The 21,887-nt window shown below is 44.2% G+C and overlaps 1 protein-coding gene across 2 annotated transcripts in view; it reads left to right on the forward strand.

Annotated features, from left to right (window-relative positions):
- The window catches only part of Cdk6 (cyclin dependent kinase 6), a 209,254-nt gene extending 205,017 nt beyond the window's left edge, over positions 1-4,237 (forward strand). For both annotated transcript variants that reach the window (XM_036181413.1, XM_036181414.1), the window contains exons 7-8: positions 378-513; positions 1,685-4,237. In XM_036181413.1, coding sequence (XP_036037306.1) covers positions 378-513; positions 1,685-1,831 — 283 coding nt within the window. In that variant the 3' untranslated portion in view covers positions 1,832-4,237. The remainder of the gene's footprint in view (positions 1-377; positions 514-1,684) is intronic.
- Positions 4,238-21,887: the final 17,650 nt, after the last annotated feature.

Here is a 21,887-nt window from a genome sequence, read left to right on the forward strand (position 1 = left end):
CACAGGGCAGAGCGTCCTCGGGTGTAGGGGAGGACCCTGTATATCCAAGTGTCTGTCTTCAGAATAGCAGGCCCTGCCACGTCACCACACCAGGACTGGCCCCTGGCCACACAGGTCCCATCCACACACCTCCCATTAGTGTCTGCTGCCAGGGATGCCGCTCATTCCTGCCAGAGAACTTCATAGTGTCTGAGATTGTGCCGTGTGCCTGCCCTGGGGCAGTAGGCTAAGAGAGAACTCCTTTCTGCCATGAGGTGAGGTTCTCCTGGAGCTCCTGTCCCCCGCACCTGCCCCGTGGTGTTTGCCTACTCTAGGATTTGGTGAGGATGCCATTCGCTTGACTGCCAGTGTTCATGTTCACTTCTGTTCTTCTATAGTGTGATTGGACTCCCAGGAGAAGAAGACTGGCCCAGGGATGTTGCCCTTCCCAGGCAGGCTTTTCATTCCAAATCTGCCCAGCCCATTGAGAAGTTTGTGACAGATATTGATGAACTAGGCAAAGACCTACTTCTGGTAAGTTCCCGGGATGTAGTTGGCCTGTGCCCATTTAGACAGACAGCGTCGTGTGCCACAACCACGTGATATGAGAGGCTGTAGTCTTCCTATGGGTTTTTGTTTCCAGCTGGTGGCTTTTGATTCTGGAATGTCTTTTCTACTCCAACTCTTAACACAAAGTTTTGAATGCATATTTGGATGCACCGTTAGAAGACTCTGGATTCCTTGGGCACAGGCTTCTTGACAAGTAAACACGTTTACTTGTTTAAAGTTCCATGCGACTTGAGACTCACATCTATGCAGATGTTTTTTCCCAAAGGAACCAAGTAACAATACTTCTAGTTATTGATTTATTTAATAAGCATTTGGTGTGCCATGCACATATAAAAAATTGCACTGAAAATCAGATTCTGGGGCTGCAGAGATGTCTCGGTTCTTAAGAATATGCACTGCTTTTGCAGAGGACTCAGGTTCAGTTCCCAGCACCCATGTCAGGCAGCTTACCACAGCTTGTAACTCCCAACTCCAGCAACACTCTCTTTTGGCCTCCACAGGTACCTGCACCCATGTGCACATTCCCACACACAGACACAAATACACACATGCTTCAAATGTAGTACTTTCTTAAAAAAATAAATAAGTACTTTTGTACTCCCAAACTCCTAATTATTGATGTTGTGTGTACTGTGCTGCCCTCTGGAACTCGGAAGGCCCTTCTTTCTGGACTGTTCTTGTCTTCAGAGCCCTGTGAGTAAGAAGTCTGCTATTAACCTCCTAAGAGCCCTGATTACCTAATCCCGACTATGGGTCAAAACCTGCTCTTCTCTGTGTATCTATGTCCTTCTGCTGCCCAGGCCAGAGAGGCAGCAGGTTCCTGCCATATGTTTTTCTCATGGAAGCGCAGCATACCCTGAAGGCCTAGGTCAGTTAATGGTCGAGGGTAACTTCAGTGAAGGTAAGGATGTTCCTCCCAGCCTACCAACCCTTGAGAAATGAAATTAATTTTTTTAACAGAAGCAGTATTTATTGTTTGGGGTGCTTTAGTTCATTCTCATACCATACTTTTCTTCCTAAAGCAGAACAGTTAGAGGTTTAGAGGCCACCTTTTCCAAGGCTTGCCCCGAGGGCCACTATACAAGCACATTATTCACCTTGATAAGTTTCCGATAAAATGTTTTCTTTATTGCAGAAATGCTTGACATTTAATCCAGCTAAAAGAATATCTGCCTATGGCGCCCTGAATCACCCGTACTTCCAAGACCTGGAGAGGTACAAAGACAGCCTGCACACCCACCTGTCATCCAGCCAGAGCACCTCGGAGCTGAACACAGCCTGAGGTTCCCGGGGATGCCATGAGCTGGTCATTGAAGCGTGTTGGTAGCTGACGAGTCTCTCAGCAAGCCTCGCAGAGCAGTTGAAGATTGCTGGCTGTGGGCCTGCCAGCTGCCGGCTCCTGGATGGGTTCTGCTCCACCAAGGACACCACCTAGTTTACTGTTCAGAAATCAATGCAAGAGTGATTGCAGCTTTATGTTCGTTCACTTGTCTGTCTGTCTGTCTGTCTGTCTGTTTCAAGAGCCTGGAAAACTTCCAGAAGAAGAGAAGCTGCTGACCAATTGTGCTGCCATTTCCTCTTCTAACCTTGAATGCTGCCAGTGTGGGTGGGTAATCCAGGCCAGCTGAGTTATGACGTCATCCCTCTGCAGCTGCTGGGCCTGCTTTGGTACTTGTGAGTGTGTAAGAGAGAGATCCCTGGTCTCGTACAGTGTTACTTTTTGTAGACAGCAAAAATAATTGAATTTTAAGGACTAAAATGACTGATAGTCACAAGGGCTTGTTCAATGAAGGCGACTCAGCAGTGTAGTCCTCTCAGTTAGAAAGGTGAGCCTGCGTCCTCAGCATTTCCTTTCTGTCCAAAAGCTTTCGCTAGCAGCAAATGATAAAGTTTTAGACACCACAAAAACGAGAAAGAAAAAGGAGGAAAAACTCTAGTGTCTTTTAAGAGACTTTTTCTAAGCATGCCTTCTTCTACTTGCTCTTTGGAAAGCTGAATTTACTTGTCCTAAGTCCTATATATAGTACAGTACTTAATTGTTTCTTTTGGGAAAGGCCTTGTAAGCATTTTATTACTTGCAATAGATTTAGGGAGTGTACCTCAAATACATTTTAAAGATAGAGAAGGCCTGTATTTTCTGGTTTGAAATGTTATTTCCTTTGCATTTCTTGGTATTTTGTTCTTTGTTTTAGGGAATTGCTTCCTTCCCTGATTTGGAGATGGTTCTGACTTGAGAAAGGAATGCCATTTAGTTCTCCACACCTACTACCCCGTACGTCTCACCGTGCACTTGCCATGTATGTGTACAGTGCCCACCTTCTCCAGTGCCAGCACGTCTAACACATGTTGTCTGACTAAGGACAGATTGCCTAACTGCCCCCCACACCACACCTGCCCGCTCACTGTCTCTCACTGATGCTTTGCATATGACCTTGTTTATGGCTTACGGCTCCAATCCTTCGATCCAAACAGGGTCCTCCTACGTTTTCTTAGTGTAGTCTTCGTGTCTGCTGTCACTGAGGTCACCTGGGCAGTGTAGAATAGTGGTCTGTGTGTCGCCAGTGCAGAGATTGCTGTCAGCGTAGGTCACTTAGTGTTTTCCATTTTTATAGAGTACATCATCAGGGCAGTGTCCGAGGATGTCTTTTCTTCCTTTTTAGAGGTAACTATTTACTTTCTAAAGTGATCTCTCTCTCTCCATCCCCAGGATGTACTTTTTTTCTGGTGCCTTGTGCTCAGCTCTGCTTTCTGTAGAGCCAGCCTGGCCTGGGCATTATAAACAACTGTACCTTGCCATTCTCTCAAAGTCCCTGATAGTCCATGGCACCTTCACCTTATGCTCGAGTTTAGTGCACTAGGGATAAGAAGGCATAGACAGCAGCTTTGGGGGAACGTAGCTGTGTGTTCAATCATGTTTCAAGTGCATGTGTATAGAAACTAGATCATGTTTCAACGTAGAACTTTGAAAGAATGGCTGATGTTCCACACAGTAGGACAGGTTTCAGGGGTTTATAGATTCTGAAGCCTTTCTGAATTCTTTGTAGCTGAATAATACATGTGATTATCTTGAAAAGAGAATAATTAGGTGCCCTTTTCTGAGAGCTTTGGGGGTTGGGAATCATTCTTTTTTTGTTGTTTTTCTTTTTTTTAAATACATTTATTACATTCTTCTGATTCATTCAGTATCTTGAGAAACAGAATTTTTTTTTCAAAAGCAAGATTTAAAAAAAGCTAGCCTGGGAGAATGTTCTGTGCCTCATTATTAAAGCGTACTGTCAAAGCTTGAGCTAGGCTCAGAACAGCAGACAAGGCCAATCCTAGGTCTCACTGGGACAGTGAGTTCTGCCTTGCCTTTGAACAAGGCTCACAAGGCAGGGTTTTGCTGGGGCCTAGAAATCAAACATAAAACTCATTTGCCATGCCCTACTCCATTTTGGATTAGTATCCATGTGACAAAGTGAACATAATTTTGAGGGTTTTGCTTTTGGAAGAAAAAAGATTCGCCCCTCCCCAATTAGCTTTGTTTAAGGAAAATACAGCTGTCTTAAACTGGAATCTATCTACCCTTCAGAATTTTTAACGTATAGAATTCAACTTCATTATTACCATCTGTTTGGGGCTTATTTCTTAGTAGGTGTTTTGATTGTTCATTCTGGGTTTTGGGGGGTTTATTTTCATTTGTTTGTTTTTTGGTTTTGAGACAGGGTTTCTCTGTGTAGCTCTGGCTGTCCTGGGGACCAGGCTGGCCTCGAACTCACACAGATCCACCTGTTTGTGTCTCCCGAGTCACTGGGGACTAAAGGCATGTACCACCACTGCCCTGCTTTAAGTTTAAATCACAAACATTTTGGTATTAGAAACTTATCATATTGTGCCAGGATGGTGCAGAAAGGGCATCCCACCTCTCTGGATTTTGCATCTCTGCCTCAGATCTTTGTTCATACAGCTGTTCTCTGGATTTCTTGTCTCCCTGAGGCTCACACTTCTAGAACCCGGTTTCCATACAAGGAACCTTGCCGTTCGGGCCCTTAGTAGCACATGGAAACATAAAGGCGAATGAAGGCTTAGTGAGTAGGCTCCCTCTCTGTGGCTGATGGTTTCATATACCCTTGTCACTGAGAAGATCCTACTTGCCCCAGCCTTCTGCTGAACCAGCTTTCAGTAAGGAGACACAAGCTTGAAATTACAGTGGGAACAGTGCAAGAACATGCCTAACCGCTTCTCTTCAGGGTTTGGTTCCAGAGGCCATGGCATTGCAGGACTCACAGAGTGGTAATAGCCTCCCCAGAAACAAAAGGGGACTTTTCCAAGTAGTCCCCATAAGCTCACACGCTGTCTTGTGGCGAAGAGTCCTAACCGCCTACCACCCTTAGAAGCACAGTCCGTGAGTGCCCAGTGGGCTGCAGCCTCCCACTTTGTCCCTCTTTGAAAGACGGGCACTCAAGCAGCAGAGAAACCATTTCATTAGCTTGGGACCATTTCTGCCCCCAGCTTCTCACGATTTTCTCTCAGAACCCACTCACTGAATAGTGGATTTGAATTTAGCCTTAAGTGATTTACTTAAAACAGCTCAGAAGTTGTCACTTAAAAACTGTATCTCCATGTGATCATTTTTAATGAAAATGAAAATTCTAGCATAACACAGCACTTCCCCTTAAATAGAAAGGGGTGCAGTTGCCTCTGGAATAGGATGCTAGCCAACTTGTTTGAGAAATTCAAAAGGAGCAAACATTTTGAACTTTAAAATATGTCCTGAAATTGTTTTTTAATTAACTGTAGCTGCTTCTCTGAAAAGCTGTGCCTACTAAAGTCAGTTACAGCCATTCTCGTTGTGGGAGTTAAATCATGTAAACTTTCTAACATCATAGTTAGAGAGAAACGAGAAACACACACACACACACACACACACACACACACACACACACACACACACACACACACCAGGGTTTCTCTGTGTAGCCATGGCTGTCCTGGAACTCACTTTATAGATCAGACTAGCCTCAAACTCAAGTAGATCTTGCCTGCGCCTGCCTCCTGATTGCTGGGAGTAAAGGCATGCGCAACTGCACCAGTCTGACTATTTTTTATGAGCACCAAGTGACTCCCATTTCCTGAAAGCACATTTTTGTTGCACAGCTGGGTCCAGGAAAGAATAGCATTAAGTCCTGCACCACTGTTCCTGCTACCTGTGTTAGCTAGCACCTGTGGATAGCCTGCACAAGAATGCGTGCTTCCCATTGTGACATGAAAATAAAGATGCTGTATGATTCCTGAACCTTTAAAGATTACAAAATAACAGGAACAAAGAACAAAGGGTATTTTCAAATTTACACACATTTTTGAGTAATACACTTTTGCCTTCAAGTATATTCCAAGAAAAATTTTGAAGTCATCCAGCACTTGTGGACTTGGTGTGTCAGGAAAACACAAATTGTGTGGAGATACACAGAATCATTGGTATTCCTCCCTCATTTCATAGGAAAAAAGCAGCCATCTGAAGCTATACTCACTATATATACATGCCTAAGAATATTCACTATAAAAAATGAAAATTTAAGTGGCATTTATCTCCTATGAAGCTGAGAATGGACAACTTAAAAGCCTTATCCAAAAATCCTTCATCATGTCCATCCTTACATGTGGGTCCACAATGGAAGAGCCTTATGCTACACACACAAGGTGTGATTCCTGGAATGATTAGTAATAGTGGGCCCTCAAATGCACAAGAAACACAGCACCTTCAGCTCCTACCAGCTTCCTGTCTGTGGAGGGGGTAAGTCTGGTAAGACAAGCCAGGCTGGCCTGCTGCCGACAGCCTCCTGCCCCTTCCAGGCGCCAGGATTGCACATCTCAGGCATATCTAATTTCTTTTGGCTTTGTTGTTTTTTAAGGAAATAAGTGAAAACTATTCTTTTGCCCTACTGTCTTCTAGAAGAAATGCTTTTTTTTTTTCTCCCAAGACAAGGTTTCTTTGTGTAGCCGTGGCTATCCTGGAACTAGCTCTGTAGACCACTAGGCTGTTCTCGAACTCACAGAGATCCACCTGCTTCTGCCTCTGCTGGGATTAAAGATGTGCGCCACCACCGTCCAGGTTCAATTTTTAACTGTTTTTCTCAATTTGGTTTTTTGAATTTTTCTAGTGAAGTGCCAAATTGCCTTGTCCGGATGTTTCTTCCAGGGTTTTCAGCAAGTTAAATCTAACTTACTGCTAGGCTATCCATGCCTCTGTGGTCTGGTTCTCTGGCCCCCCAGAAAATAGTCACCTGAGAATAATTCTCCTCAGGTTTTTCCTCAGAAGTCTACAGAAATACTATTACAATAATTCCGAATTAAAATGGTGAGAATGGAAGGTAATTGGGAGTTGGTTTGGCTGGTCGGAGCAGAAGTATGGGGGGGCGGGGGGGTTGTTGCTGTATCCCAGTATGTTCCACAAGGTGGTGCTCTCAGAGGAAAATCTGACCACGGCTAAAGAGATACTCTCAAGAGATTACCCCAAACTGTTTCCCACGCCTCTTTAACTGTCATCTAACATGTTTCTTCAGATAACTAACCGTCTTGATAATGTTGTGCAGCTTGTACATTGTGCTTTTTTAGCTAGGTTCTGAGTGACTAAGTTATGCTTGAGCATGGCACTTCAGAGATGAAGGAATGCCTTTACAGTTACTGAGGGGACATTTCTGAGGCACCCACCTTACCTGCAGTTCTAGGGTGTCCAACTCCTTCTACTTCCCTGAGTCAGCCCTCCTCTGTGAAGAGGGGGGGCCCAGCAGGACCCCCACCTCCCTTGTCTGCTGCCTCCCCCTCTGCCCTCTGTGGCCCTTCGACAGTGATCCATTTCTAAATTCAAGTGAACAAGAGAAGCAGTGCATCAGTAACTTTAGTATGCCAAACTCTTCCTAAAGACTGCAGTGCTAAGAACACCTCTGCAAATCACTGAGGAACTGGTAGTTTTTTGACCCATATAAAACAAATTCTAATTCTTAAATTTTGGGTTTGTATGTGTGAACATAACAGCTCAGGAAGGAATCTACATAAGGCTCTGGGTTTTCCACTGTCAAAGTTGGCTTTATGCTGCATTGTGAATTCACATTTCTGCTCAGAGACCTGTCCTCCGGAGCCAGTGATGACTGTGCAGAGGGGATGCACAGACACACTGTTTCAGCTTCTGGCAGAAAGCAGTTTGTTCCTTGTGAGTGTCACACCCAGGCAGGCAGGCAGGCCTCAGTTATTTACACTGAATCAGGATGCAGACTAGGCACTGGCAAGGCCCTGAGAATCTTCGGCTCTTTTCTCCCCTCTGCTCCCACTGAGGCAGATTCCAGGTTAAGCCCCTCAGTGATGGGCCAGGCCCAGAGGTGTTGTGGAAGAGCCACTGCCAGGTTGCAGCTCAGAGCCTCCATCATGGTGCCTTCTTAGGTGGCCACCTCTGAGCATCAGTTACTCACTAGCTCGGGCGTAGAGGCATTGCTGGGCGCTGCCTGCGCCTCCTTTACCACGTCTCACACTCAAAGTTTGGGGGTTGGGTTGGGTTGGGTTGGGTTTTGGTTTGTTTGTTTTAGGTGTATAATTACAGAGAAAATTTTTATTTTTCCTGCTACATACATGGTGGCAAAAAGTTATTCCTGGAAATGTTTCATTTTGAAAAACTGTTTTCTACTTCATTTGGCACAAGCATGTAATTCTTTAGTTTCCAGTTTCTTGTCTTTTCTTCTTTAATGAGCAGATTATCCCTTGAACAGAAAGAAGGTTTTTCCTGTTCAGAAGAAGCTTTTGTGTGAATTGTTGGGTCACACAGATTATCAACACCTTGAGACTGTCGGATGTAAGGTTTTTTATGTGTTGTTTTTTGTTTTGTCTTGTTTTCTGGAGACACATAGGCACACATTAACTGTCAGGACTTATGTCTGGCCCTAATTGAGCACAAAGCCACAGAATTCTGTACGTCCTAACTCAGGCAGGGTTTAGCCACCTTCTGTTGATGAGCTAAGGCTGAGGGGCCCTCTACCCCTACCTGATATTTTCTCATCTTCCATTCTATAAAATGCAATAATAGGTATTAGCCAGCAATATTTCCGTGGTCACCAACATCTGAGTTTGACCTTAAGTCTCTATCTCTGAGTGGTTAAAATAGATTCCATCATTTCTTGACATTCCTCCACATCATGTGTCTTTTCACTCTGGTCCTATTTCTAACAATATATTCATGTATATTTCAGTTCTTATCTTCATTATTTTCCTATGAACATTAATAGATGTATTAGTACATGGAATTAATAGTGTACTGGGAACAGCACTTAGCAGATGGGGAATTTTTTTATCAAGTTCCACATTACATAAATTATTTCTATTATTATTCATGTATATTATTTATTGCTAAACTGCACCAGTCCTGTGAAAGTGCAACTAAAGGAAGATGCTAGGGCTTGAATTTAATGCTCATTGTCATGGTCTTGATGGAGTTAAGGAAACAAAATTACAGTGATACCCCAAATAAGCTGCATGAGTATAACATGATTAAATTTCAGTTGGTTAGGTGTAGTACTTTTGGTGTCTAGGTGTCTTGTTGTGTTAAGAGGCAAAGGCGTGGACTTGTAGCTGTAGCTTCTGGCAGATGTATATTTAGTGTAATGTAAGAATAATTATAGCAAATTCTAAGGTAGAGAAGTATGTAGAGATTGCCTTAATTTAGGAACTGTGCAGGTGTCCAACAAAGCGGATGCCAGGCAGAGCAGGCATCTGGGTACTGCCTCCTGACTGGTTCTGTGGGGAAAAAGAAAAAAAAAAAAGCTTCTCAAAGCAGTCTGGTGCCCTTGTAGGTGCCCCGTGCAGTGGTGGGTACTGTGGAGAAGGGAGGAGAGTGGTGGTGGTGGGGGGAGGGGGGTTCTGTAGAAACGGAACTGCCAGTTTATGCCTTGAGGCTTTCAGAACGTGTTTTCAGATTTCAGGCAACTTGGCTGTAGGATGGCGTGTTATTTGGGATCTTAACAGCCAGAAATCCCCAGCAACTCAAAAGCCTGTTGTGTTTCTGCCATTTCTGGTCTGAGCTGAAGGTTCACGGGCAAGTGTTTGGTATAGATGAGCAGTGTGTGTCAGGCAGGGCTCAGTGCCATGTCCCCGAGTGCATGTTAGCTGTAGGGACTGTTACAGGGTTGTCCTTTCTAGATATGTAGAAGTGTGTTTTCACTATAAGGTGTGTTTTGTTTCTGGACTCCTGTACAGATGAGTTAAAACTTGCTTCTAGGCCTTAGCGAGGCTGTTGTACACAGTAAGCTGCTTCTTGTGTGACTTATTCTTAGAATAGAAATGTTTAAGGGTAAAAAGAGCTTCATTTGACATTGGACTCGTAGTATTCTGGACTAAAGTCACGGTCCTAGAATTGTAGAGGTCTCACATATTAGATGCTAACCTAGGCAGTGTAAGCCAGCCCCTGAAGTCCAGTGTGCCCACACTGTACATCCCAGCCCTGCATCTCTCCCTCCCTTCCCAAGGGGCTCCTGCTACTACCCTGACCTGCTCCTTTAGCCAAGTTTTGGGCATCAAGCATGTGATGAGAAATACTTTCAGCACCAAGTATGCTTGCCTAGGCCTGGCCACCACCCCCACTTTGCCTTTGGCTGGCCATAGTCATCAAGAGATAATACCTGATGCCAGGCACAGAGTGTACTCATGATGTCAGTCAGTCATAAGTGCCCCCCAGCATGTTTCTGTGCATCCTGATCTTTAAACCCAGTCATTATTCAGGGTTTATTGTTGGCTGTGGTCCCAGGAGAAAAACATTCCAGGCTGCTGCTGTATGCTGTCCATCTGCAGGCTCAGCTTTTACTGTGTTTCTTCATACTTGAAACTCATTCTGCTGTTTTGATTTCACGGTGCAGACATCAGGGTGCACATTCCCTCAAGGTGCATAATTGCTCTTGTTCCGTTTGCTCATATCGCTACAGAATGCTCTGTTTTGGTGCTCTGGGTTCAACAGGTCAAAGAAGCGGTGTGGGAGCTCACTGCCTAGAACACAGTCTTAGAAGCCCGGGGCAGGAGTCTCAGTGTTGGCGTCGTTTCTGCTCTTCTCTGTGCCCGCTAGGTGGGGTTACCAGGCCGGCCTTCCAGGTCCACCCGGGGACCTTTCTTTGAAGGGTCTGTGAACCAGCCATGTGCTGTATACTCAGGGGTGGATGTGGCACATCCTCTCTGACAGCCCTACCTATCCAGATTACTGGCCCTCAGAAAAATGACCCTAGGGTACACATAGCAAAGGAATGGACAGGCAAGTAGAGCTGCGTCACCCTGATGACACACACCCCACTCCACACAGGAAGCCCTCCTGAGGGAAGTCATAAAAGGATATCTCTAAGGCTGCCCTTCACAGCCCTGAGCTGAAGCCTTTTTCTCCCTTCCTTTGAAGCAGATGAAAATGCTGGTCAGTTTATCTGAGCCCTTTCCACTTAGAAGGCTGGAAGTAGAGGTTTGTGGTGTGTCTGTGTCATCCAAAGACCACAGCTTCTACCAAGCCTCCCACCACTAGAAGTCCATCTTCAAAAGCAGCTTGGGGAAGGGGCGACTCCAGGCTCCTGCAGGCATCTCAACCTGGGACTCCCCTGGAGAGGGAGGGCTACAGTGTCCATTCTGTGTCTGTGTCGGTAGAGAGGAAACGGGCAAGGAATGAAGAGGGTTACAGATCAATACTCCTCTGGAAACTGGATTTCTGCTGGGTGCTAGACTGCAAATTTAGGTATTTATTGTCAGGTAGTTGAAATCATTGCTTTTCAAAACCATTGCTCAAAGGTCACTATCCATTGGATTCACTGTGTACCAGCTGAATTGGTTGAAGCAAAACCAGAAAATGGTTTGTACGTTTGTCATACCTTTTGTATTTCTTACAATAAAAATGTTGGTAGCAATTAAAAATAGCAATTTCAGACTCCTTCTTGAAAGATGGATTGCCCTACCACCTGTTTGTCTTTTTACTTAAATGAATATATTTGCAGTAAGATGTTATTACATCATAGACATGTTAGCACAATGTTTTAAAGAGATACCTTATCAATAATGTGTTTTAAATGGGAGCAGCTCACCGCCCTTACAACTCACTCAACAAATACCAAGTAAGCGACTACTCTAAGTGCTTTATATAGAGATAGATAGATAGATAGATAGATAGATAGACAGACAAAATGGCAGCAGTACTTAAGAACTTGCAATTGAGAGAAGGGACTGTGAAAAAAAGGTTGTGTCACCAAACTAATCCAGTAGAGATGTGCAAGGTTTTCATAGAAATAAGGCTTGAGAAGCTGAGGGGATGACTCAGTGGATGTGAGCACTTGCTGTGCAGGCATGAGGCACCAGATTCAAATGCCCAGCCCCCACATAGAAAAGCTGAGTATGGCTGCTTGTACCTGTGACCTCAGCGCTGGATGGTAGAGACAGGTGGATCCTGAGAAATTAGTGGGACCCCTGCCTGAATTTAACAGGTGAGCTCTGGTTCAGCAAGAGAGTCTGTCTTACAAGAATAAGTCAGAGAGGAAGAAGCCCCACTGCCCTCCTCTGGCTTACACATGCACACATGGATGCACACCTGTGTGCATGAGCCACACACACACACACACACACACACACAAATTAAGAAGTGAAGTTCACTGAGGGATGGGGTTCAGTCAATAAAGTGCCTGAAATGCAAGTATGAGGACTGAGTTTGGATCTCCAACACCCAAATAAATTCCAGGTGATGTCACCTGGCCCTGTAATGGTACTGCGGAGAGGACAATGACAGCCACTGTCCTAGAATTCAAAGGCTAGCCCATCTGGTCAGTCGCTGAGCCAGTACAGTGAGAGACACTGGAGAAGATACAGCAGACAGCAACAGCAGAGGACGTGGATGCTGACTGCAGCTTCCACACGCACATACGCTCAAGCAAAGAATTCTTGCAGAAATAAGACAGAGTTGCCGGTTACAGGGGAGACGTACTCTGAATGTGTACAGGCCCACAATGAAGAAGAAGGCTGGAAGTGGCAGGAAGACCTGTGACACAGCCTGGGGTTAGTAGCGTTACCTGTAGAAAAGCACAATCTGGGACATGCATGCCACATGTAGCTATTCTGGATCCTTTCCTCCCAAGCTGTGCCCAAACACACGCTTCCATTATCTCTACCACACTCAAATTACATGGAGATCCTTGTAATTTGTCGCAGATTTTTACCCTTTGGAGTTCAGCTCAGTTCCTACTTCCTTGTTTTCCAAGGGAAAACCAACAGATGAGATGGATCCCAGGAGGTCACATTTATTATTTCCATTCTCAGCTTCCATTTATCCGTCATGAATATTGCAGAGTTTTAAAGTTAAATGCAATGTACAGCCTAGACAAAGGCAAGCCCTAATGGGAGCTTACAGGGAATTCTTCAGATCTGCTAACTCAAAATTCATAAAATATTGCTATGTATTTCATATATGTTCTCTTTTCTGTGTTTTGTTTTTTAAAAATATGTGTGGCTAGAGTTGATTGCACAACCCCATAGTAGAACATGGATTGTTCTCGAATGTGAGTATGTAAAACCAAGTCAGGAGGTGAAGTCATAGTTAATACAAAGGAATTTGCTCATTTTTGATTGACTGTATACTTATTAGAAGCAAATTAATAGACATAGCTGAGATATTACACAATAAGGCAAAAATGGACCACAGTTGCTTATGCATAGTTCCTTCATTGTGGGTAATAGCGGCTATGTTTAAATTAGACCTCAAGCATCACCTGGAAAATCCCGCATGACTTGCCTTTAATATTTTTAGACCATAAATTGCACTTGAATTTTAAATTTATAAGGGAAATATTCCTGATAGATACAATAAAGTTGAGATTCTTCATTAAGATATTGAAATTTTGTGATTTATTAAGTAGTTAGTCTCATGCTCAGCATTTACAGTGAGGTCTGATGAAACCACCATTTTCTTCAAAGCTGTGTACAAATAGATCATTTCATTGTTACTGCTATATGCTCTTAAGACTGGATGCCATTAAGAAGTCACTCCTGCCAGGCATCATGGTGGACATCTTAAATTCCAGCTCTGTGGAGGCAGAGGCAAGCAGATGTCTGTGAGTTCAAGGCCAGCCTGGTCTACATAGTGAGTTCCAAGCTAGTCATGGTTATACAATGAGACCCTGTCTCAAAACATAAAAAGTTCCTTGGTGCTGGAGAGATAGATCAAGAATCAAGAGTACTTACTGCTCTTCCAGAGGATCCAAGTTCAGATCTCAGCACCCATGTCAGGCAGCTCCTACAGGCCTGTAATTCCAGGTCTGGTGGGTCCAACACCCTCTGCAGACACCAAGATGTACATAGCATACAGACACAAAAACATTTCTTAAAAATTAAAAGGGGAGTCCTGGGAAGGTAGTCAGCAATTAAGGACACTTACTGCTCTTGCCAAGTAACCACAATTTGGTTCCTAGCACCCATATGACAGCTCATAACCATTCCAGGGGATCCATTGTCCTCTTGTGGCCTCAGCAGTGCACATGTGGTGCACTTACATTCAGACAAAACACCACACACATGAAATAGAAATAAATCTTAAGAAGTTCATTACAAGCTGGGCGGTGGTGGTGCACACCTCTAATCCCAGCACTCGGGAGACAGAGGATGGCAGATATCTGAGTTTGAAGCCAGCCTGGTCTATATAGTTCCAGAACATCCAGGGCTACACAGAGAAACTCTTGTCTTGGTCTCAGAAAAAACAAAAAGGAGGAGGAAGAGAAGGAGGAGGAGGCAGCAATTCGTTACACTGATTCCACAAGTCAGGCTAAGCACCATCACCCCATTCTCTGGAGAACAAATGGGTTCCTGGAGGCCGGTTTGCTCCGTCAAAACTATTCTGGACACACAGTTGAAGCAAACAATTTCATTGGGTTGGGACCAAGACAATCTGTGGTGATAGTCTCATACGCCCAGACTGCTACCTGTAAATTCTGGCTGCAGCTGGCCTATTTCTTTTCCTGTACAGAACACAGGAAATCTGTCTATAGACAAAAAAGGAAAGATATCCTGATTCCCTTTAAGAGTTGCTTGGACTCCAAAACTACCTATATTGCTATGGTGAACTCTGCCTTTAGCTTTTGAATTTGCACCCAATGTGTATATGCTGAGTGAATATTATTGAAGGGATCAATGAGTATTCCCACCAAAATCTCTCAACTTTTCAATACTCATAGTTCCACAAGCTTAAACACAAGAGCTTAAGGGGATAACAACAACAACATCTATATGATTTGGGTTTTGGCAAAGATTTGCTACATAGAACAGAAATTATTAGTAAATGGTACTTTATAAAATTTTAAAACTGCCGGGCATTGGTGGTGCACGCCTTTAATCCCAGCACTCAGGAGGCAGAGCCAGGTGGATCTCTGTGAGTTTGAGGCCAGCCTGGGCTACCAAGTGAGTTCCAGGAAAGGCACAAAGCTACACAGAGAAACCCTGTCTCAAAAAACCAAAAAAAAACAAAAACAAAAACAAATAAAATGTTAAAACTTTAGCCATTTGAAAGAAACTAAGAAAAAGGGAACCCACAAATCTACAGGAAAATGCAGAGCATATTCTGATAAACCATACATATTCAGGACAATAATTTAATGTTTTAATGGGTAGATTTCAAATGGCCTTTTATCACAGGAGATAAGATAAACACTATCTGCAGTGATGACCCACATTTCCTTAGACAAATGTAATTTAAAACAACGAGTTTCACTACACAGCTGGAATATGAAATTTCAAGAAATCCAAGTGTTGGTACGTATGTGGAACAAAAAACGCTTACAGTGATGGTGGAAATGTCACGTGATACAGCCATTTCCAAAGAGACCAGAGGTTAGAGATACACTTAAACTCAACCCAATAATAATACAGGGATTTGCTAGAAAATGTAAACAGTGTGCATCAACATTGTTCATATTGTTCAAGACAGCTGTACTCACAATGATTAAAGGCTGGAAACAACATAAATGTCCATCAAAGGGGGAATGGACGAGCATCTTGTCATTGGTGGAATACCGCCCTGCACAGGCAGGAAGGCCCTACAAGATGGCTCAGGCAGTGAAGTACTCACCCTAGGAGTCTGATGGCCTGAGCTCACTACCCAGAGAGCTCATGCCTGCGCCTACACTGTATGCCTGTAGTATAGATGTTTTCTCTCTGTATAACCCATTCAGGGGCCAGGGAGATGGTTCATTTGATAAAGTGCCTGCTCAGCAAGGGTGAGGACTTGATGCCTACCCCCAACACCAAGTCAAGTCAGGCATGTTTGTTTATAACTCCAGCGCTGGAGGGGCGAGGCAGCAACAAGAGGATCCCATTCAGCTCACTGGCCAGCCAGTCTAGCTGAATCTGAGTTCCAGGTTTAATGACAAATCCTGTCTCAAAAATAATAACAGTAACAATAATGTGGTAGACAGCAACAGAGAAAATATCCAATGTCAACTTCTGGCTTCTGCACATGCACACATACATACACACACAATGCATGTAACACAAACACAGACCCATGTATATGAAATTCTAGTAAAAGCAGAACTAAAGCAACAGAAAACAGATGAGAGGTTTGTGCAGACTAGGAGACTGGAAGGAAGCTAACTATAAAGGCACAGGGGAGCACTTAGGGAGCTGGAAATCTGTCCAGCTTGATTGTGGCCATGCTGACATGCATATGTAGTTGTCAAAATCCAAACTACACAACAAGCTGGAAAATGTTCTTATCTGTAAATCACAGCAATGACACTGAATCTTAATAGATTTAAAGATGTCATGCTCCGTGCTAACAAAAGCCAGTTTGGAATGTTTGACCAATAACTTTCCGAGCTCATGAGTCACGTCGACAAGGATGGATCAAGAGGAAGATTACAGCAGAGCCCTGACCCACTGATGCAGCTGAAGCTCTCACGGCATGGGAAATTTTCCTGTCTGACTCACTTTCTGATAACTTTCTCTGCCTTTGCCCACTAAAAGAATTCAACCTGGGCTTATACACAGCAGACTACCTAAAGTGAATGACTACTTGGTTTTCGGCGGCACACTTCTTTAAGCAGAAATAGGACTGCCGAGAGCACTTAGAAGAAGATCATGGGTAAACTTGCCTCTGGAAGTTACAAGGGTGGGTCTCCAAGGAGAGCAGTCCAGAACAGAATCCATGAAAGAGAAAAATGTCTCTGTCTACCTTCTTGACTCACTAATACTATTATGAAGTACTCGCCAGTAAGGGTTTGTGGAGAGTTTTCAGAAAATTTCTAGAACATATTCAAACACACACACACACACACACACACACACACACACACACACACACACACACACACACGAGGGCTGGGGAGATGACTCAGCTGGTAAAGTGTTTGCAACTCAAGAATGAGGACTAGAGTTCAATCCACAGAACCCCCTTGGAAAAGTGGAGGGTGGTGTGAGTGTTTGTGAGGCCAGTGCTAGGAAGGCAGAGACAGCAGATCTCTGGGGACAGCAGTCCACTCAACCCCATCTTACTGTTGAGCTGCAGGCCAATGAGAGATACTATCTCAAAAAGTAAGGTGCGTGGCTCCTGAGGTTGAATGTGAGGTTGACCTCTGGCCTACACATTCACAACCTACACATGTATGTACACACACACACACACACACACACACACACACACACACACTGAACAATATGAATTGTCACCCTTACAGCTCAGCAGTTGCTGAATATTTCTTAACACTGAACTGTCTGAGTTAGGGTTGCTATTGCCATGATGAAACACCATGACCAAAGGTAAGTTGGGGAGGAAAGGGTTTATATGGCTTACACTTCCACATCATAGTTCATCATCTAAGGAAGTCAGGACAGGAACTCAAACATGCAGGAACCTGGAGGCAGGAGCTGATGCAGAGGCCATGGAGGGTGCTGTTTACTGACTTGTTCCCCATGCCTTGCTCAGCCTGCTTTCTTATAGAACCCAGGGCCCCCAGCCCAGGGATGGCACCACTACCAAGGAACTGGGCCCTCCCCCACTCATCACTACTTCAGAAAATGCCCTGCAGGCTTGCCTAGTAGGATACCTTGTGTCAAGGTGACATAAAACCAGAGAGCACAGCTCACCTCATCTTGACACAGATACATCACTGTTAGGCCGCCACCTTTCCTTTTTGTTCATTCCCAAGAGCATACATTAGTATGAACATCACAATATAAAACATTCCAAGTCTGAAAATTTCCACAGTCTTTACAAATTTAAACATTTTAAAATTCAGTCTATTTAAAAATTCAAATTCTCTTTTAAAAACCTTAAAGACCTAAAATCTTTTTTGGTTTTTCAAGACAGGGTTTCTCTGTGTAGCTTTGGAGCCTGTCCTGCTCTGTAGACCAGGCTGACCTCAAACTCACAGAGATCTGCCTGCCTCTGCCTCCCAAGTGCTGGGATTAAAGGGGTTAGCCACCACTCCCGGCTTCTAAAACCTTTTTAAAGTCTAGTCTCTCAACTGTGGGCTCCTATAAAATCAAAAATAAATGAAATACTTTCTTACTTCAAAAGAGAAGAACCAGGGCACAGTCACAATCAACTCAAAACCAAACTCCAACTCTAAGTAACTTGGCATCCAGTGTCTGGGATGTGCTTATCAACTTTCTGGATATTTCCAAAGGGCTTGGGTCACTTCCCTGGCTCTGCCCTCTAAAGCACACACAACTTGTCTTCTAGGCTCCAGCTGGCTCCACCTCACCCCTGTTGCTGGTCCAGCGACCAGCACAAGGTACAACCTTGGGTAGCCTGCCCACAATGGGCTGGGCCCTCCTGAACCTGTCATTAGTTAAGAAAGTGTCCTATAGGCTTGCCTGTGGCCCGATCTTATGGAGGTGTTTTCTCAATTGAGGCTCCCTCCTCTCTGATGACTAAACCTTGTGTCAAGTTGACATAAATCTAGACAGCACATGAACCAATATATTTCCTTTTTAATGTGTGTGCGTGTGAGTGTATACGTGCATGTGTGTGTGTGTGCACGCGTGCGTGTGATGTGCATGTTCATATGTATGCAGGTGCACATTTATGGGTGTGAGACAGAGTCCCTCACTGGAACCTACACCTCACCAGTTCAGCTAGTGTAGCTGGCCATCCTGCTTTGGAGAAGTTATATCCACCTCCAGAGCTTCGGGCTTACCGGTGGACCGCTTATACCCACCCAACATTCAGGTGTGTGCTGAGGGTCTGAACTCCAGTCCTGATCCTTGAACAACAAGCTCTTTACCCACTGAGCCACCTTCCAATACATCCTTTTACTTACTACATGACACCATGGTCCATACTGTTTTATAGCTCATTGTTCTCCAATAATATATAATGGCCATTTCCCCAGGTCAACACACACAGCCCTCCTGCACTTTTAAAATTCCTGCGTGGTTTGTCACAGTATAAGAGTGCCATACCTTAGCCATTTCCTTTGTCACAAATATCAGACTTGATCTCTCCCAACCAAAGAGCAAGGTTAATATCCTTGCAGTGGTTGTTCTCAAATATAAATGTCACTCTTACGACTCCAGTCTAAGGATGTGTATTGGAGAAATTATTAAGGCCACTCCACGTAGTTAAAAGGGAGGTTTATTTTGTGGGGTAACTTACAAATGAAGGGACAGGTTGTAGGGTCTGACAAAGGTATGGCGCAGTCCGGCAGTGTTCTCTAGAGAACTCAGCTTGGTCTACCTCCAGCGTCCAGGGTCCCAGAACCAAGCGAGACCTTAATGGGGATTGGAACTTCCAGGCCAAGGCTGGGATGGCTACCCACTACAGATGTGTACACCCAAACAACAGACATTTGAGGTTTTAGATTGCCTACATCTCTTTCCATTTAAAATCTCAAGCACCCATACAAAAATAATTCACCGTGTAAGAAAGTCAACTAGTATATTATTACATTTAGAAGACAACCCAGGTTATAATCAGTGAATGCTATTCACCTGGAAAATCTCTACCTAAGAGGGTTATTCATATAGTTATTACTGTTATTTACAGCTTTGACCTTTTGAAGCTGCTCATCTACTCCCATTCAAAACTCTGCCTGTACAATAAAGTAGGACTTTCCCTTCACCGTCAAGGTCTTTTGCCTCCAACTCCGTGTAACCTTCCTGCCTTGCATTGCAAGTACCCCACACTGTCACACTGGGCTGTGTCTGCTTCCTTTAACCCAGGGAGTTCTCCCTTCCTTCTCAGCTCTTCTGTGGGAAGTCTGCCCAGGCTCACAGTCTACCTGAAAATTTTCCATCCTTCCTTGCCCCCGCCAATGACAGTGTAAGGCTGTAAGGGAAGCTTCATTTTCATCTTTGAACACCTGTGCCCAAATACTCAGCAGCTCTGCTTTGTGACCATGACACACGGAATAAATGACTTGCTTTCCCCTACCCTCTATTTTTCCCAACTGAAAAACGAAATGCAATCTCCTGGCTATGCCTTAAGTATTTGGGACAGCATGTAATTCACTGCTAGAAGGAAAGTGTGTTTCTTAGCAGATCACATGTGTGGGCGATGTATAAGGCATCACTTTGGTCTTCCCACAGGGCTGCTGGGAGTTTTGTTCTGAAAAGACTTGGAATGATCTAGATTTTATGAAGTCCTTTCTTCCCAGACTCCAAAATCTTTTTTATTATTCCCACTGGATCCTGGACAGTTTCCTGTTTATCTGTCCACTTCTGAGATACCTGCTCTAGGTCTGGGTCATTTGCCAGCTAAAGAGAGCTAAAGGAAACACAAATATTCCTGCTGAATTATATAATATTATATATATACATATATACTGTTGTAGAACATTATTTTAAGGTGTGTTACTTTTGCTTATGTTGCATTTGTTTAACTCTGTGAAGCTGTGTTAAACACCTGGTGGTCTAATAAAGAACTGAACAGCCCATAGCAAGGCAGGGGAGAGAGATAGGTGGGGCTGTCAGGCAGAGAGAGTATGTAGAAGGAGAAATCTGGGATGAAGAGAAGAAAAGATATGGATGGGTGAAAAAAAAATGGAAGTAGCCAGAGAAGGAGGAGGACTCCAGGGGCCAGCCACCCAGCTACACAGCAAGCCATGGAGTAAGGGTAAGATTTACAGAAGTAAGAGAATGGGAAAAGCCCACAGGCAAAAGGTAGACAAGATAGGTTAAAGAAAGCTGGCAAGAAACAATCCAAGCTAAGGCCAGGCATTCATAATTAAGAATAAGCCTCTGTGTGTGATTTATTTGGGAGATGGGTGGTTCCCCCCACCCCCGGCCCCAAAAAAGAGTAAAAGAAATATCACCAGACTTGCATTTACTTTGTTGTTCAAGATAGCCTTGAACTTATGGTTTCTACCAACCCAACCCCTAGCCTCCCAAATGCTAGGATTGTATACATAAGCCCCACCCAGGTGGTGGGGGGGAGTGGACGCAGCTAAAAGATTTTCTTCAGTGTAATGAAAACCCCATATTGCCATTTCCCAAAAGTCCAGAAAGGATTCTGATCGATTTTAAATTACTTCCTAATGCTCTTGTGTTGACATGAACCTATGAGCACTATGTCCAAGCCTGTGAAAATCAATGTGCACGGTGTATTCTTTTCTGGAGTGCACCACCGATAACAGTGTAAGACTTCTGAAGTTTTGGGACAGTCCAGATAATGCCATAGCAGCCAAGCAATAAAATCTAACCTGTGTGTGTTTATTTCACCCGAGAAACTTACAGACTCCTTAATGGCAGGGATTGTGTCTTAACTATCTTTGTCATGACCCAGCCTCACTTTTTAAAGTTTTATGACTTAATTTTTTTGTTAGACTTATTTTATGTGTGTGAGTAGTTTGGCTGCCTGCATGTATGTGTGTGCACCATATGTGCCCGATGCCCAAGGAAGTCAGAAGAGGGCACCAGAAACCCAGGAATTGGAGTTACAGATAGTTGAGAAACACCTTGCGGATACTTCACTTCTTCTGCAAGAGCAGCAAGTGTTCTTAATGGAAAATTATGCAAGGTAGACGATTTTTAAAAAACAAATGAATGCATATGATGAACGAATGAAGTTTAGCAGTACAAGTAACCTAAGTCTCTTACAGCACTTTCTCCGCCACCAGGTGAACGACTCTGTAGGACCAGTTTGTGTTGGTCCTCACTTTATTTCCAACAGGCACAGTAAGAGTTGTAGTAATCTTAGTTCCCCCTAGAATGAGTACTTCGGCGCATAAAGAATGGAAGAAAGCCAAGGCCAAATGGAGTGAGCTGCCTTGGCGAGACGGGGTACAGAGCGTGTCCTCCTGTCCAGGAGTGGGTGGTCACAGGAACCCTGCAGCCGCAGCTCCTGGGAACCGCCGGCGGGCGCTGGCGCCGGCCTGTCC

This window comes from Onychomys torridus, chromosome 3 (genome assembly GCF_903995425.1).
Source record: "Onychomys torridus chromosome 3, mOncTor1.1, whole genome shotgun sequence".
Classification (NCBI taxonomy): domain Eukaryota; kingdom Metazoa; phylum Chordata; class Mammalia; order Rodentia; family Cricetidae; genus Onychomys; species Onychomys torridus.